At 52.5% G+C, this 18440-nt stretch overlaps 1 protein-coding gene across 1 annotated transcript in view; it reads right to left on the bottom strand.

The window, feature by feature from the left end:
• Nucleotides 1-10878: 10878 nt before the first annotated feature.
• ARHGAP32 (Rho GTPase activating protein 32) overlaps nucleotides 10879-18440 on the bottom strand; it is a 94243-nt gene continuing 86681 nt past the window's right edge. The window contains exons 19-25 of the mRNA XM_088522035.1: nucleotides 17812-17957; nucleotides 17400-17601; nucleotides 16581-16726; nucleotides 16020-16094; nucleotides 14659-15516; nucleotides 13172-13986; nucleotides 10879-13068 (exon numbers count right to left, since the gene is read on the bottom strand). Coding sequence (XP_088378161.1) covers nucleotides 10975-13068; nucleotides 13172-13986; nucleotides 14659-15516; nucleotides 16020-16094; nucleotides 16581-16726; nucleotides 17400-17601; nucleotides 17812-17957 — 4336 coding nt within the window. The 3' untranslated portion in view covers nucleotides 10879-10974. The remainder of the gene's footprint in view (nucleotides 13069-13171; nucleotides 13987-14658; nucleotides 15517-16019; nucleotides 16095-16580; nucleotides 16727-17399; nucleotides 17602-17811; nucleotides 17958-18440) is intronic.

Genomic DNA, 18440 nt, shown 5'->3' with positions numbered 1-18440 from the left:
TTCTCCCTCTGGATTTAACACCTACATTTGCTCTCCCAGAGGGAATTGGATCTGTCTCCAGCTTCCTTTGCTCCTCCTGCCTGAGTTCCCCGTGCCGATGACTGCCTGTCTGACACTGCTTCCATAGGGTCCGTCCTAGCTCTGCTCTGTGTCCCATTTCCTTAACCTTGACTCCTTCCCCTCGCTTCTCCCATGATATTCCATGATTCCTCCTCAAATCTCAGATATTCCCAGTCTTTCTCCACCACCAAACGCTTCTCCTTGTTTCCCCTTAGGTGCTCCCGTCCATGCAGGGAGGTTCCCTATTACCTTTCAAGGTTTTATCACAGGGAGAGAGAGATTTATTGACATTGCTATCCTTGAAGTAAGGAATCCCATGCAATTTGGGAAGTTAACGGGGAGCTGAACGCTGCCTCGGGATGTACCTCGAGGCGTGGGTGCAGCAGACAAGGGGGTAAATGCAGGTGCAGGATGAGGAAGGTAACGGACACTATTTCCCTGTCTGGGAGAAGGGAAGGCTCCCTGCCTAGGGAGCCCCTCTGGATGGGCAGTATTTTCTGTGTGTCTCCACGGTTAAGGCTGTGGGGAAGCGTCGTTCTGTTTAATGTAGCTGCAGTTGAGTTATAAATTAATAATCCCTGCTGCTGGGACTGCTGTGTAGCAAGATGGCATTTCTGAATGTATCTGTAAATAATTCATGCTATTAAATTAGTTGTGTTCCCTGTCCACAGCTCGTTTACCTGCTGCGACTACAAATATTCTTCTCTACGGTTAGAGGAGGTGTCAGAATCTGCTGAGCCTGAGAGGCTCGTGCCCTTTGGAAAAAGATTTTACCCCTTTGTAAGAGGCCAGAGAACTCTTAGAGCATCTCTATGCCAAAAAACAGTTGTCCTCCCCAGGTGAAGTAAAATGGGGTGCAAAAGAAAATGGGGGAGGATCCTTGGGTCTAAAAGTTAATGCACAGCCTCCAAAATCTTTGCATCTCTTTGGCAATACCTGCTGATGTTCCCAAAGGTTCTGATGCCTCCATGTTGTTTCTGTGTTAGTGAGTGATCTTGGACCACATGAGCAAATCTTTCTCATCTTCCTCTTGGTCTGATGTTGTCTTTTTTTTTTCCTCAGACCTCCTGCTGCTGTTGTCCACACCTGATCATCCAGGGCAAGGCTTGGAGGACTCGAGCAACATCAGCACTGCAACAGCTTCCATTCTCTCCCAACATATCAGAAACTTGATCTTCTGCCAGTGAGTAATAAATACATTTTTTCATGCAACATATATCACAAATAAATTCTATTGTTACCAGCATACATGATCAGGGAGCAGATTAAGAGTGTTTTAGCCACATACATAAATCTGGTGAGACATCTGAGGCATGTTTTGTGTAAGAAATACCTAGGACTGTATCAGGCTCAAACACATGTGAAGAAGATTGTTTTTTTTTTTCTTAAACTCCTGCTTAAAACCTTTTAGAAGGACCCTCAAGCATGGACATATCTCTATATAAAATACTGTTAGGACCAGTTTGTTTACTGAAAAGGCTTCTGAAGAAACACGAGTATACTGGGAATCACTAATAGGGATACATAAAAGATTTTGCTGTAATATTTATTGGGACTTTCTCGAGACGAATGCTTGCAGCACAAGGAGAGCAAGAAAGAAGACAGGTTTTGTAGTTGTGTGGGCTGGAAAAAGTGGGATAGATGCTCAGTAGCTTTGAAAGAACTTTGATATTGAGGAATTTCTACTGTTGGAGTTCGAACTTTACTTTTTTGAGTTAAAAGAGAGGTCACTGTCAGCCAGAGGAGGCTTTAGGAACATTTTAGACTGAACTTGTCCCAGCTGGGCATTGGAGGCCGAGGCAGGAGGCAAATGCATGGAGTGGTTACTGAGAAGCAAGAGAAAATATGGTTTATAATAATTTTCTTTCAAAGACTTGGCAAATGAGCTCAGGAATGGTTTATTGAGACACCACAGACACGAGTAATTTCTCCAATAGCCTCTCTCCTTGTTTCGACTGGCAGATTGTGCTTTTTGCTTTGATGCTGGCTGTATATTTTAAACCTTTTCTCTACCTCCAGCTCTTGCAGTTTGTGTAATGCTGTTTCCATGTAACATGCAGTATAATGAAACATGAAGTATTATGCTCTTCCCTAACCTATTTAAATGACTTAATTAACATTGAATTTTACTGAGCATGTCAGAATTGGAGACACACCATAAGAGAGAAATATAATCTAATAGGAAGGAATACACCTCTCCGGAGTAGTCAAGCTGGGAAGTGAAAACTGTAGCTTAGAACAGACAAATGAAGCGAGGCACTGGGGAAGGAAATTACCACACTCTTCTTCTTTGCAAAAATTATGAAAATACAAAGTTAAAATTCCTCCCACCACTTGCTGTGTTATGACAATATTTAAATGTCATAACCAGCGTGCATCCTTTTCCAAAGATTAAAAGGAATAACAAAGTGAAAGGTGATGGGAATAGATGGATGGTGGTGTGGTGGGAGCAGAGTCCGCGGGGGTTGAGATGTATGTAACGCTGGAACGTATTGATCAAATGTATTAGTGTTTCTTGATATCCTCTGGGCTGTGGGAGCCTTCCAGACTGTTTGCCTTGAAATGGAAGCAATTTAATCTTTAAAAATAATAATGAAAGAGCAAACTGTAAATGAGACCTTCTGGCAGACTGACGTGCTACAGTCCCAGAGGTAGATACACATGCTAAGATGACAAATGAAGTCATTAAAGTAAATAGTGAAAATTGAGTTTTGGCAGTGGGTAGGAATCCTTATTATGATGGAGAGCGTTAATATGAGCAAGGGTGGAAGAATTCACTGGTGACGAGCTTATCTGGGGCAGAGCAGCAGTGTAATTTTGCAGCAGTTCCAGCTATCTGCTTTGATTGTGAGGCAATGAGGCCATTTAATTTAGTGGGGAATTCAGTAGAGCATGTTTTAGAAGTGTATTAAAGATTATAAAGTATCGCCCCGCTGTAGAGGATCCAGGATATTACTTAACTCGGGGATGTTTCTTACTCGGCTGCTTCTGTGACTTTGTATTTCTAGACGTACAGATTTGTTGGGTTTGTGCAGTTTTGTGTTTGGGTTTTCTCACTGTTGGCTGAGGATCTGGAAGGAAATCCTGAGCCCTGAGGGCTGTTACCTTCATCTGCTCCACGTTGCCCTGTGGCCTTGGGGACATCCGTGTCCCAATTCACCCTCCTGTATAATAGACCTAATTACACGTTCCTAACTTATACAGAAGCACCTTGTAAGATATTGCTAATTATGTAGCAGTTTCTCTATACCTAGTTCTGTGTTTCTTGTTCCCTAAAGTTTAGCTCCTGGGCTCGTGCTAGCGTAAGGATAAACTGCTAGATAAAGCGTGGGGAAACATTAAGCAAAGACTCTGAAGTTTGACACCTAATTTGTTTAATTCTTGCTTTTATAATTACTGCAGACTGAAAGTCTGGTTGTCTTCAGATTGCATTTAACCACTGCCTGGAAAGGCGTAGCATCAGGCATTAAAATGCTCCTGAAAATAGGGCTGCATGTCTGAGGTTGTCCCTGTGCTCGGCAGGTTCAGGAAGGAATAAAAGTCTCTGTTACTGCACTTATATTGGTTAGAAACAGTCAAATGCTGGGAAAATGCTCCTCTGAATATTCATAAAATAACTGTATTTTTGCCAGGAAAGAACCTTTTAAGTAAATACAGGAAAAAACATTCACTGAAACGTCGGGAAACAAAGTTTTGCCTCCTTCTGTAAAAGGTTTCTGGATGGGGGAGAAAAGTTGCTAATGGGCAGAGTTCTGTTCAGTGAATAGCAGCCCGAAACTGTGGCTCCAGTGACACAAATCCCCAAGCACCAAATCCCGCTCAAATCACGGATTGATTTCCTTCCGAGTGCTTTTCCCTGAGCAAACTCGCCGATCAATAACTAATTATTTGCAGGAATAATTGTGCAAATTTTCCCTCATAAATAAATCCAAGAAAATTCTAAGTTGCTGCCAACCATTTGCGAGCAGAAAAAGGTAAAACTAATTATTCTCTCAGCCCAGACACTAATAGGCATGCTTTTTTTTTTTAATGCTTGTACTTGATGGGATGGCTGTGCTTAACCTATGGCCTTGTTTATGCTAGGAAATAAGTGATCGTTTAGCTACAGTGGTCCAAAAGTTGGGCTGGTTCATTAAGGAGACGTTTCTACTGTAGGCGCAGATTTAATCACTGTTTATATAAACTGATTGCGTGCGTAGTAATAAGGATTTGCACATGATGTATGACACTAGCTCCTAAGCAAGCTGTCCTGTGAGGAGCAAGAGCAGTGGAGCTTGGTTTCTTGTGGTTAAAACTGTTAATATATCTGTGGGTTTTTTTTGTTCTTTTTTCCTTTTTTTCCCCCCATTTTAAAGAAAAGGGTAAAATCCATCTTGTATATTCACATGGGTTTGTGTTTATGGAATGGAAATTAGCGTAAAGAGGCAAAAAGTCACATATCTTGTCACAGATGGAGTTAAAATTGTTCTCCCAAGTTGCCCAATGTCATTCCTTGCTGAAGGAGGATCCGTGCTGGCTGCCCTCAAATCATCTAGAGGAGGGAGTTCAAGGAGGCCCTTGCATATCCTCGCTCATTCAGACAGGGATACTTGGGTGAAAATTAATCCAAATTATCTCAGGGCATGAATCCAGAGTGGATGAAGTTGCGCTGGCCTGTAGCGTGGATGCTCTTGCTCGGAATTAAAGTGGCCTTAATTTGATTGTTTACTGCAAAGCTAAATTAAATGAAGCCTGCTTTTAATTCTGGGGAAATGTGTCCGCATGGGGATTCAATTCAGTTTATCTATCCAAATCTTACTCAGATGAACTGCCCTGAGCATCCACATGTAAACAGGCCTCCGGGGAGCAGGATACTCCAGGGGATAAGGGAGGTGAATCTTCCCTGATGGTCACCGGCGTGTGTAACATGATGTTTGCACCAAGGTTCAGTTCCCTGTTTTGGTACCTCCGGCCTGAGCCCTGGAAAAGCAGCAGTTTCCAAAGGAGCTAAAGCAGGAGAGGAAATAACCCCGGTTCGTATAATGAGGGCAGAAACATGGGGCTGTGCTAGAAGTAAAGACGACTGAACTTCTTATTTCCTTGCACCTTTTCTCTCCCGTTCCTTCCCCTCAAGGAAACAGAGCTGGCTCCACAGCTCATATCCTGGGAAATATCCATCATGAGTTTCCCTGTTCGCCACTGACTTCATCCTTGAAAAAACAACAGAGCAGACAGGGTAACGGGGCCAGCAAATCCCTTACTGCTTTCTGAGGTGGGTAGAGCACAAGGCCTGAGCGTTGGTGTTCTTGGCTCTTCCAAGAGTCTGGTCCCAAGAGTGAACGTCCCAAGAGGCCCATGCGCTCCCATCTGCTCCGTTATCCTTGCTCCGGGAGAGGAGGCTCAGGCCAGGAAAAGGATGCCAGGGCTGCTGAATTTGAGGTCGAGAGAGCGCCACGCTCTGCGCAAGAACGTGTAACGTGTGCTAATGTGTGCCCAGAGGTTGCCACTATAATATAAACACACACACACAAAAAAAAAGCTATTAAGGTGCCAGAGTGAAGTACTTAAAAGCTGGAAATGCCAGAGAAGAGGTCTCTGATCAAGCTTAATTTGCCCTGTCATGTATATGTATTTTGATACAGTCTTTACTGCAGCCACGCTGTCCTTCCCCGGCGCTCCCAGCCCGACGTGCTGGGTGTGCAGAAGGGCCGTGTTCATTGCTCTGGGTTTTGTTAATCTGTGTTGATGTCTCTCCTTGGATTTATTCAGCCCCCTGCTCTGAAAAGGGAATAGTTAATGTCCTCCCGGCTTCTGTGATGTGGGTTGCTCTGGTATCTGTGTGTCTCCCAAGCAGTAATTAACTTCCCTGGCTCTTAAGAAGGGGCATTTCTCTGTTCTCCTAATGATCTGTCTGAGGCTCAAAGCCTAATGTGAAAATTACTCCGTTAAATTAAGTTTCCGATGTCGGGGACCCAACGGGGCAAAGTACGTGGCCTCCGTCAGCGTTTCGGGGGTCACCATGCAGGCCTGGGTAGCAATTCCAGGTGCTTGGTGCTACTCCAGACCCCTGTGCTCATCCCAACAGGATCACAAGGGGCAAAAATGGGTTGTATTTGCCTGTTTTTTGAGTACTCGTCTGCTCAAGAGGGTACTTCTGTGGAAGGAGAGATTGTCTTCAAACATTGAGCACATTTGAATAATGCACAAAGCTCCAGCCCTTGCCAGAGTCGCATGTTCTTCTCTAGCTTCTTAAATGTTTGAAAAATAGATGAATTTAGTTTTTTTTTTTTTTTTTTAACTTGGAAACCTTCCCTTGCCCCTTCTGCAACCTGCTCCCCTTTCAAAGACGTCACGCGACTCCTGTCAACGTGGCCTCTTTCCAAATAAGCCCCGCTGAGGTGAGCAGCCCTTTCATGAGGGGCTCTTGGCTGATCGGAAAGGTGTGACACTGTCCTGGTGCAAAAGAAAAGCAGATCTTGACTGTATTTGTGTACTAGAATGGAACGTAATCCTTTTAACTGGCTTAAAAGACTGGGTTTTAGCAGCAAACGCTGTTGCACAGCGCTACCTGGTGGAGACGGTTCTTCAGGCAAACTGAATCATCTCAATATGGTTTTACTGCTTCTTTGACACTTTAGACTGGATTTTTTTTTTTTTTTTTTTTTTTTTTTACTTTATTAACCTATTTTGTAAGTGAATCCCCACCAGGAGGGTAGAGCTCGGGAATGGCTGGCGGAAGGAAGGGTAGTGTCTCTTTTGCGTCTCTTTTGGCTGAGCCCTGGCTTTGGGTCTCTGCTCCTGCCTTTCCCAGAAACCGGAGCGCTCGCAGTGGTCACAAACAGCAGATTGGCTTAATTTCTTCTCCTCGCGCGCTGTTAATTAACTGTGACTCACAGTGCCGTGGTGCCAGGATCCCTCGCTGCGCTCCCAAGGCCCAGGCGGTCGGTGCCATCTGTCCCCCATGTCCCCCCTGGCTCGGGTGCCAGCGCTGTGACGTTTCTCCTCGCGCTGAGAGGAGAGCCAGGCTGGGCAGGTCAGGTCACTTTTTGTGCTTGCTCGTGTCTTGCATGGGTTTTTTCTTCCTCCTTTTATGAAGCACTTCTGCTTCATGTGGAATTGAACAGCTAAGCAGGGGGAGAGGCCTTTAGTGAGCAATTTTGGGATGGATTTAGCAGGTGAAGTCCCACTTACCCATCCTTCATCTTCAGAGATACCAGCTCCTCCAAACAGGCTCTGTCCCCCCCGGCCAGTTCTTAATACACTACTAATTAATGAGGCAGAGGCACAAATACACGCGGACACAAAGGAATAGTTTTTAACCTGGCTTAATTAATGCTGTCAAGTTGTACATCTGAGTGTGGGCTCAGTGGGACTGTTGCTTTTGTTTAATACCACAAGACACCTCAGTCTGGATTGTTGCATTACAGTACAAATAAAAAACGGAAACAAAACCACGTCTGCATCTTACAAGGTGAGAAGGAGGAGAAGTCTAAATATTTACAGAGAGGGAGTGGGGAAACCACAAAAATTATTTACATAAAAATACAGGAGCTTGTCGGCATATACATTTTACACCAGTTCACAAAAAAAAAAGACACTATATAAATTAAAGAGAAGGGAACTCTGAAGGTAACCCAAGACTTTCTGGGACGCTTCTCTCATGCGGCTCAGGGAAAGGGAAAAAAAATCAAGTCTTCTACAGCAGGAAAATGAACTGCAAAACAACCCTTTTCTCCCCACATTAACCTGGACGAGGCCAAACTCTGCACGCGCAGGGGTAACATTTAAACCAGCCCGTGCCCTTCAGCAGGGGCTTTCTGCAGCACGAGGCTCAACTGAAGGGAAAGGGGGCTCGTCCAGGTTTCCTAACGCAGAACACGTCGCCCCGTCAGCGCCCCTCGAGGTGCTGAGGAATGGCAGAGGACACGCGGGGCGCGCGCTGGCTGAGGTTAGGGAGGAACGACGGGTTTTCAAGTCGGTTTTGGTTTCTCGGAGCAACTTGGGACCACTGTGCAATCCTGACTGACCCCCCTCCAAGCACTGAGCGCAAGACGAGGCTCTCTGGGAAGACATAGGCACGAAGTTGTGGGTGTGCAGTCAAATACACAGATTCCACCTGACGAGGCTTCCAAAAATTGTCAGTTAATGCTTTAAGACTTCACAGGGACTAGATCCTAGAGACTCACCTAACGGCTGCGCTCCCCCTTCTCCAGCAAAGGGCTCCTGCACATCCCGGTCCGAGGTGGAAATCCAGAGTTACTGACCCCCGGCTTTTGAAGGCGCTAGGGAGAAAGTCAGCTGGAAACTTAGGAAGCAGCAATTTTTAGAATGCAGGTAGCTCTTGGCAAGTATAGGGGAATTATATAAAAGCACAGCTGCTTGACAGCTGGTAGGGGATGAGGTTAGGCAGCAAATGACTCAACCTGAGCAGAACTGGACTTGCAGTTGGCTGTTACTCGCCTGGCTCTGCCCCTTCCTCCTCTTCCTCCGCCAGGGTGCGAAGAACTGAGCTCCTGCGCTCCCTCTGCATCACCCACCCTGCTTAGTCCCCGGTGCCGCCAGCTCCCCTCGCTCTGGGCCACGATTCTGGCTCTTCTTGACCCCATCTACAGGGAGAGGAAACCTGCCTGGCTAACGAGCATCAGCTTGACCACAGTGCAAGAGCAGAACTGCATAGTTCACGATATGGCTTTCGTGGGGTGGACGTGGGGCGATGGTGGGCTCGGGCTGCAGGCGGCAGCAACACCAAGAGAAGGGGGCTCGGGGGCCCGGGGAGCGGTAGCAGAAGTCTAGAAGGAGCAGAAATTGTCCAGGGATGGCACTTGGCACCTGGAGGGAGACAGTGGCTTTGAGCAGGAACATCCAGAGAGGCGTTTGCAGCGGGTGGGAGCCGAGCTCAGCCCCCTGGTAGGAGGATAGTCCTGGTTAACGTAAGGCCAAAACCGAGGTTAAGAAGAAGGAGTTGCTGGGGGAGCAGGAGGGGAGAGTTAAGGCTTTCGTGGAGAGGGAGGCTTCACCTCCAGCTCTCGTTACCTGAATCCCAAACAGCCTGAACCAAACGCGGGCCCCTGCCTCAACTGGAGACCTTAGCAGGTACCGGGCGGCGGGGGAGACTGTGCTACAATGGTGGAGCCCTAAAAAAAAAAGGGGGGGGGAACCCCAAAACAAACAAAGTGCCTCTGTTGGGAGCATGTCCTTAAATCGGGCTCCCTGGGCTAGCTTGCACCAAGGAAGCTGGAGCGTTCGGCCTCGCTGGGGAATCAGCAATGCAGGCAGGGCAGCCCGCAGGACCCCTCTTCTATTCGTTTCTTAAAAGCAATTTTTTCCCCAAAGGAACGAGCCCCTCCGCCTGGTCATTGGTCACGCGGGGGCTGTGGTGACCTGGATCACAGTGCTTTGCTTTGCTGCCCGCCAGCTTGATTTCCATAGCACATAAGAGGAGCTCAACAAAACGCCTGGAACAGCAGCACTGCACAAGAAAGGAGGAGCATAAGGTGCCGTTCCCTACGGAAACAGCCCCAGACAGGGCTACAAGATTAAAAGAAGCAGATGGTAAAGCCTGGCTAGCTACTAGAAGCACTTTTTCCTTACGATTTAAAAGCCCCAAAATAGCCACAAAACTTTTTGTTCAAAAAAAAAAAGCATGGGATACAAGTTCCCTTTAGCTTTCCCAGCTGCGTGCAAACCGCAGGACCTCCAGGTTAATAAGACATCAGGGACTCAAAGCAGGTAGGGAAGGTCTTGGACCAACCAGAAGAGGAAACGGGCTTGGTATTTGCGTTGAAGACTCCTAAATCTCAAGTATTGCTTGCAAGGCCTGGTTGGGGGGTGGATGTGCTTGATAAGTGGGGTTGTGCTGAGCTCGGGGAGGGCCGAGCGGCTGCAAGACGCTGCCCGACTCCTTCTGCAACGCACAAAGCTTTTAAATACCTAGGACAACACGAGCAGTGTGTTACGAGGAGGGCACTGGCCTTCTGTCCCTGCTGAATACTGGGGTAAGGTCTATGCTCACAAAAAGGGAGGCAAAATTATTTCACAGCGCCCAGGTAGCGTGTGACTCCTGGGCACAGCTTCCCAGGGTCAGCACAGGACTAGGAGGCTGCAGCAAAGCCACATCCTGCAGGATTCAGGTCTGGAGGAGTGTTCCCTGATCCCAGAGCAGCAGGATGTGGCCTAGAGAAATGCAGACCTGCCCTACTTGGCTTCTATAGCTTGGCCTCCAGAATTGAGAGTGATCCGATTGCCTGCAGTGGGAAGCAGCTCGTTAAGGAGGCAACTTCAGGAGTGCACCGTATCCCCAACCGGTTCCAAAGGTGAATTCCAAACGGGCTCTGACCCGCGTGAACGCAGCTCGAGTGGCTCTGCTGAGCAAAAACTGTCTGGTTAGAGGCAGGACCTCAGGTCTTTCCTCCCAGCTCTAACTCAAGGAGGATAAAGCACTGGTTCCCCCCAGGGATGGCATCCAGACCCTTCCTGGGAAGCTAGTGGTGGGAAGGGCCGCCTGGTACCAGTGGGATTTACACGGGGAACAGCAGCGTGCAAGGACCACCATGCACAGGACCACGCGAGGAAGCCCGTGTCGAAGCCAGGGAAGGAAAATCCTCTTTTCCTTCCCCGCTGCCCCTCTCTTCCAGCTCTTCCCTGCCTCCCTGGTGCCGGCCTATCTCCTAACCTCGCTGCGCGCCAAGAGCCTGCCCGAGCGTTCCAGTTATCCCAAACTACCTGGAAAAGCTAAATCTCTACTACATAAAAACAGTGAGTGGTGGGCTGGGAGGGGAGGGGTTGCTTTGCTCGTTGGGGTGGGGATGTGTCTTTTTTGTGGGATTTTTTCCTTTTTTTTCTTTTTTTTGCTCTTCTATCTGAAAAAATAAAACAGTCCGCTGTCCAGCAGAGGCTGCTTAGGCTCTATCCCCTCGGTCCCCCCCCGGCGGCAGCTCACTCGACGTGGACCTCGGTGTCGGGCCGCTGCAAGCACAGCTCAGCGGGGAGGAAGGCGCCCTGGCCCAGGGCCGTGGCGTAAGTCCTGGCGTGCGCGGGGGCGAAGGCGGGCGGCGCGAAGCCGGCGCCGTAGCCGCCGCCGCGCGGGTGGAAATCCTCCGCGGCGTCGTAGTGGGACAGCACAGTCACGTGGCCGGGGCGCTTGCCCAGCGTTTGGTAGGGGTAGAGCAGCGCCGAGTCCCGCTCCGCCGCGGCGTCCGGGTGCTGCGCGCGGAGGCTGTGGCTGCGCTCGGGCTTGGGCGGCGCCGCGTGCTCCTCCTCCTTGTAGCAGTCCCGCGAGTGCTTCTCCAGCCTGGCGCGAGGCCTCTCCACGTCGGGCCTCTCCTCCGCTGCCCGCAGCTCCTTGTGGTTGAGCCTCAGGTTCTCCTGGGGCGCTGGGATGTACTTGCTGCCCGCGTGCTGGTAGTCGGTGGGGAGCTCCGGCGCCACTTTGGGTCGGTACTCAGCGTACGGGGGCCCGTTCTTGGGCTCGGGGGGCGGCCGGTGGCCGGCGTCGTGCGGCGCGTGCACCGCGCAGCCGCCCTCGTGCGCCTTCCTGCTGCGCACGCTGCTCTGCTTCTGCGGCAGCGAGGGCTTCTCCGGCTGCCCGTTGCCGTAGGCGCCGGGGTAGTGGCCCCTGTCGGGCTCCGGCTCGCCGTGCGGCACGTAGTAGCGCTCGTCGCCGTCCGGCGTGGCCGCCTTCGCCGGGTACCTGCCCTCCTTGGCCTCCGCCACGGCGAGGAGGCCGCTCTTGCCGGGATCCGACTTGCTGCGCAGGTGGACGACGTCGAGGCCGCCCAGCTCCTCCGGCGGCAGCAGCGGGGCCACGTTGTCGTACTGCGACATGACGGGGCCCTTGGCCTTCTGGCGCGCGCGGCTCTCGCGGCGGATGGACTGCAGCCGGTACTTGTCCATGTCCTCCAGGTCCCACGAGGCGTACGGGTGCTTGGCGTCGGGCGCGGGCGGCACGTCCCTGCTCACGAAGCTGTGCTCCTTGCCCGTCACGTGGTTGATGAGGCCGCCGCGCGGGTAGGCGGAGAAGCCGCCGTAGCGGTAGAGGCCGCGGCTCTGCAGGCGCGAGGGGTAGGAGGCGGCGGCGTCGCGGCCGGGCAGCGGGTGGAAGGGCCGGGCCCGCACGGTGCTGTAGGGCTCCAGCTCGTAGAAGCCGCCGTCGGCGTAGTAGGAGGAGGAGGAGGAGCTGGAGTAAGGGCTGTAGCGGTAGTGCACGCGCCCGTTCTCGAAGTACGGCTGCAGCTGCGTGACGTGGTAGTCGCAGTGCGGCGGGTAGGGCTTGTACTGGTAGAGGGGCCGCGGGCAGTAGAGGGGCTCGTCGTCCGGCGGCACCTCGGTGCGCGAGATGGGCACGGAGCGGATGGCGGTGGTGGCCGGCGCGGGCACGTGCAGCGACTGCACGCGGCGGATGGTGGGGTAGGGCGGCGCGTCGTCGCCGTAGGCCGGGCCGGCGGCGCGGCCGCGGGGCCTGGCGTGGAGCGCCGCGGCGCTCTTGCCTTGGCCCGTGTACGTGTGGTAGCGCGCGGGCGCCTCGGCGCGTGGTGCGTAGCCGGGCGGCGCCTCGGCCTTGGCGGCGTAGAGGTGCGTCGCCTTGTGCGGCGCGTAGGTGTCGTGCGCGGCGGGCTCGGCGGCGCTCTCGGGCTTGGGGTGCGGGACGTAGACGGGCTGCAGCGAGGCCAGCTTGGGCGGCGGTGGCGGTGGCGGCAGCAGGGCCTCCTCCAGCGACGAGGCCAGCATGGAGGAGGCCAGCAAGGCCTGGTAGCCGGCGCCGCCGAGGGCGTCCGCGTGGCCGCAGTGCATGGCGGCGGCGAGGCGGCTCTCCAGCGTGCGCACGGGCGGCACGGGCGGCGCGAAGCCGTACGAGGAGGACGTGGGGACGGAGTCGGAGCGCAGGTGCAGCGGCGGGGCCCTCGGTGCTTCCCGAGGCTTCTCCGGGTGGCCCGCGGGCCCGCAGGAGGAGCCGCAGGTGGCCGAGTTGCTCTCGGAGACAAAAACGGGCACCGGCTCCGGCGGCTTCTCCGGAGCGGCTGCAGCTCGTACCTGTAGGGAGGAAACCAGCACAAATGAGCGGCCCCATGAGACCCCGCGTTTGGCTCCCAGCACCGCACGGTACGCGCGCGCCGCGGCCGGGCGCTCCCCTCACCTGGCCCGAGCCGCCCGGTGGCTTTGCAGAGGCGGCTGGCACTTGTCCCGTGGCTGCCTGGTGATCTCCCCTGGGTGCCGGAGCGGGCTGGCTCGCGGGGAGTGTGCGCGGAGCGGCAGCGACGTCCACGGGAGCCGCGTCCGGGGGCTCACTCGCTGGCATCGGGATGGTGGTTAGATAGAGCACGGAGCCCAGGGCCGTTCTCTCCGTGGCGGCTACGAGCGGCGGAGGCTGCGCTTTGTCCTCGGCAGGACCGTGGGGCTTGTCCCCTGGCACGCACGGGCGCGCGGGGGGCTTGTCCGGGGCCGGCTCCGCCGAGGGCGCTTCCCAGGCGGGCAAGAGGGGGAGCTGCTCCTTGTCCCCCGCTTTGCCGGGCTGCAAGGCGGATTGCTCCCGCTCCGCGTCTCTGCCAGCGGCCCCGGGCTGCAGAGGAAGGGGCTCCCGGCCGCCCGGGGCGCCCGGCGGGTGGTCGTGCTCCCCGGCCGCGCCGCTCCCTTGGCCATCCCGCTCTACGGGCGCCCCGGCCTGGAAGTGCAGTCGGTTCTCGGGCAGGCCCGCGTACAGGTGGAGCTTGTCCGGCGCACCGGCCCCGAGATGGAGCTTTTCTAGAGCTGTGCCGGCGTCCGCCTCGCCGTAATTTGTGCTTTCAGAGGGAGCCTCTCCTGGCCTTTTGTGAGCCTGAGCGGTGGCTTGCTGCGCGGACTCGGCTAACGCTAGGGCGAGCATGCGCGCTGCGTTTTTCGGAGGAGGAGGAGGGATAAGAGACACGGAACTGACGGGAACAGGATCCTGGGGGGAGTCGAGGGCAACTGCTCCTAATGGGGGGAAAATTGAGAGAGAGAGTGATTTTATGTTACCCAATAAGGAGCGACCTACCCTTAATGACTACTATAAAAAAACAGGTGCTTTTCCACATTTGCACGGTGGCAATTTCGTGGGATGCGGAATACTGTCTCTTCTGTCCCACATGCAAACGCTGCTCAATAGCACAGCAGTTCATCACAAAAAAAAAAGGGAAAAAAAAACACAAGAGATTGTCTAAAGGCTCCTCTTGCATTTCTAGAGAGGTAGGAAGTAGGTAGAAGAGAATGAGATACCCTTATACAATTTTGATCATAAGGTTTGGGGCAAAAATGTCCCTTCTTCAAGTGTTGGCAGATTTTTTTTTTTAATTGAAGTCTTAGATGGTCTATTGGCTGAAATGATTTAGGACATGCTATAGATTTTCACATATGACGGGATGGGGGGCAAAAAATAGCGGTATGCAAAGTGCTATGGCAAATATCCGAGATCTGTGTGATGTAGGGAGAAGGCAGAGGTTTCCGTTAGGACCTTTACGGATCTGCACAGCCCTGCAAGACACTTGTGATCAGAACTGACGGGCAATCCCCTCTCCTAAAAGGCACGCAGAGAAGGACTTTTTTTGTGTGTGTGAGAGCAGGTTCCCTTTGGAACTTAAAGAAAGAATGGAGGAAAATGCACTGTACCTGGCTGTGTGTGTCCAGTGGGTACAGTCCTAGTGTGACTGCTTGACATTGGTCTCTCCCCTTCTTCTTGCACCTCAGGTTTGGCAGCAGCCACTAGCTGACCTTGCTGTGGCTCCTGGTGGGCTCCTTCCCCTGCGGCCGTTTCGGTGCTTTTCAGGGGCAAGGCCAGCTGGGTTGGGGACCTGTTTGGGATCTCACTGAGGCCGATCCCTTTGCTCCAGTTGGAAGCGGAGGAGTTTCTGGACGTGCTGGATATTCCTCCAAGAGTCTCGGGCACGCGGCTGGGCAGCGCGAAGGCAACGGGTTCCACCGCGCTCAGCGGCGGGGGCGACTTGAGGGGTTTTCGCCCCATCTTGGGTGAGAAACTGTGGGGCTTGGGGGGCTTCTCTTCACTGGGGCTCAGGTCCAGCGTGAAGAAGGGGCTCATCTTCTCCTGGAAGGGGGACACTGGCTCAGAGCTCGTGGCGCTGCCGGGCGTCTGGGACTGGCTGCCCGACTCCAAATCCTTCTTCATGAGGCTGGGCCTCTCCTTGTGGAGGCCGATGGACTCCAGCAGGGACATGTTGCTCTCCAGGCACTCGGGCTCCGCTTGGGGCGGGCTGCACTGGAAAGACATAGGGTCGAAATCCAAGCTAGCGACTCCGATATCCGGCGGGCTCAGGTCAACATCTTCGGCAGATCGAGGAGAAATCAGGGCAGGAACGTGGATGAGGCCTTCGTCCCCGTCGCTGTCGTCGTGGGGAAGGTTGTCGTAAGAATTGCAGCGGTTCATGTTTCCCAAGAGCTCGCCGTTGAAGGAAGCGGAGAGCGCGTCGCTGCTCGATCTGGGTCTTCGGGGTCGGAACAGTTTGGATTCGCCTGGAAGAAGCAGACAGGGAAAGGTTATTGTGGAAATGCTGCCATCCAGGGGCACTGGCTCCGAGCTTCTGTTTCACTAGCTTAGAGCACGTGCACGGTGCTCACCCGGGGACCTCTGCACACCAAGGGAATGTAGCTCCTTAAGCAATATTCTGGTCTGATTTCAGTCTGAAATCAAGTTGTTAGTAAAAACAGGTTTAAGTGTGCATCAGCCTTAAGCTTTGCAAGACGTTTTGCTCTGCTTTCCAACCCTGAATGGAAAGGGCAAGTGTCGAGGAACACAAAAACCAGGGGACTGCTTTTTAAAAAATGTTTTTTAACACTGAAAAGTGAAATCTGCAGCATTTCTGCAAGCACAGCAGGGTCAAATTCTCTATTAATTAGCAAGTCCAGTTTTATCTCTGTGTGCCTAGGGGGGCTGCTTGGGGCATTTGCAGTCAGTGATGTCCTCCTGCCTTTTTTAATTCACACACATTGAGAGACGAGGTGCAATTCCATCTTACCATCAACGGCGTGCAGGGAGGTGAGCGATTCCTCGCTTTTAGCTGAGCGAAGAGTCCCGCTGTCCCCTCTGCCACCTAAGGAGACCAAAAGAGACATGATCGAGTGATATTTAGGTAGCAAATTCTATATGAGCACCCATCAGGTGCAGCTGTGAAAAAATGTCTTCCTTCTATTGGTGTTCTGATTAAAACTTCCTGCAGGAATAAGTTTGTGGAACACGTTCCTTTATCCAGGTTAACCGTGTGCCTTTTGGGAGCAGCAGATGGAGACAGAAATGTATTCTTATTTCATAAGAGTGTTAGAAGGAATTATTCTGAGAGTTATTGTGGTGGTGCCCATAGATCTGTCTTTAAAAAGCCACCTGAGAAGAGCTGGACCTGCCAGAGCTCCAACACCTGAGCTAACTGGGGAAAGGCAGCAGGTGACTCGGGATGTTATACATGGCCTGAACACTAGAAGGAGATACAAGCTCACTGTAAATGTTAATGCTACATTCCTGAAAAAAAAAAAGATTTTTGAGAGCTGGAATTGTGCCTTTTTTTTTTTTTTTTTTTTTTTACCTGCCAGGGCTATGGCTTTCATTTCCGAGGGCTCGCTGGGGTTGCGCTGCAGTTTGCGCTTGGACACGGATGAGGACTTGCCCAGGTTGAAGAAGGAACGCCAGCTGCCCACCGGCGACTTCTTCATCTTGCTGGGAGGCCTTTTTCTGGCAGGAGAAAGCAGAGCACATTGTTTGGTTCCTGCTGCTTGTTGTTTGCTGTTAGAGCTACCTCTTAGAGCCTCATTCTTAGAGCTCAGGCTTAGTCTGGCTGGGGAGATCCCACTGAACAAGTAGGTGCAGTGCAGGTGCGTGAAGACTTCAGATCTGTGCATGTGGCATCTAAGGGAGGGCTGTTATTTAGCTAGCAGGTGTACCAGCTCCTTCAGGAACTCTGCACTGCCATCGAGGTATTCCAAAGATATTCAAAAGCATCTCTGGCTTATCCTGTAAAGCCCCATAGCCTCCTGCCGTTGCCACGGCTTGTTCCTAGTGCCCTCAGCTCTGTCCAACTGCTCCACTTTGAGGAGAATAAGGATTTAGTGCGGGTGCTTGGTCCTGAAAGACCCTCTGGTTGTTTTGCCTTGTGCATGTATAGTGCAGGCATCAGTATGCATCACACAGCAGGGCTTTATACGTTTAATGCTGACCCTGCTAGAAAGGGGGCAACGGCATAAAAGTTACCTCGCTGGGTGGGCTCAGTTCAGCCAGATAAATAAGTGGAATCCTCCCGGAGCTGCTTACAGCAGCACCTGGAGAACTCCAGGCAAGTGCCCTGGGGCTCCGATTGGTGCAAGGCAAAACCAGTTTTACAAGGTAAATAAAGGAAACTCCTCTCTACCTTTCGGCCGGGAAGTCTATGACCGTGTGGAATTTCCCCTGCAGAGCCGCGGGGCCTTCTCCCACTTCGATGTATTTACTGTCTGCCACGATGGGGGAGTTGATCTGGGCTTGCGTCCGCGCCTGGGCCTCCTCCAGGGTGAGCAGCTTTGTGGAAGGAGAAGACACCAGCAGAGACTTGGGCCGCGATAAAGAGCTGTGCCCTGCAAAGGGAAACGAGAGACAGGAGGGAGAACCAGGAAAGGGCAAATGGGGAGCAGTTCCAAACCCAAGGCTGCGTTTGCTGAGCTGTAATATTCCACCCTGGCAATCTCCCCTGGTGTTCTTCCTATCAACACTGTCACACGTCCCCGGGAAGGCCCAGGTTGCCATTAAGTGTCCTTGTTGGATGCACGGCTGAGGAAGAGGCTCACCTGCTCCGTCTCGAATGACCGAGCTGAGCTTGGAACTGAAGAGGACGTCGACGTGGTTCAGGATGAACTCCACAACGACCGACTGGATCCGCACCTCCATGAAGGCAGCTGTGCCGCTGAAGCAGGAGGACTCGATCTGCTTGGACCTGCGGAAAAGGCAGGTGAAATCAGATGCAGCTGGAAGAAGGCGGAAAGACAGGCTCGCTGTGGGTAAGGATTCAGCATCTGGGGAGCTGCTGTGCCTGGCTGCTCGGGGCTTTGGGAACAGCTAAGAGATTAAATCTCAGCAAAGCCCTGTGCAAAGGATGGTGCTGGCTGTGGTGATTTATACCCGTGTTCTGGATTGGCTTGCTACTGAAGTGAGCCAGAGGAGCACGTGGGTCTAGAAGCAAAAGCAGTGCATGGGGCAGGTCTGGGTGGGGGTGAGTGTGCTGCATGCACAGAGTTTAGTTCAAATTCTTTCCGAAGGCAGCGGTTTAATCCAGGGGTGCTGGAAAATGCCAGGGTGAGCTTTGGATGTGGGGAACATCTCTACCTGCTCCTGCTCAGCAAGTACCCCAGTACTCACAAAAACAGACTCAGATGAGATCTTTTCATTGCTTGTGAGTGGAGAAGACAGCTCGTAAGCT

This window comes from Tinamus guttatus, unplaced genomic scaffold (assembly GCF_059628265.1).
Source record: "Tinamus guttatus ecotype Peru unplaced genomic scaffold, ASM5962826v1 Tinamus_guttatus_pri_ptg000143l, whole genome shotgun sequence".
NCBI classification, from domain to species: domain Eukaryota; kingdom Metazoa; phylum Chordata; class Aves; order Tinamiformes; family Tinamidae; genus Tinamus; species Tinamus guttatus.
This window is presented reverse-complemented; position numbering and strand designations above follow the sequence as displayed.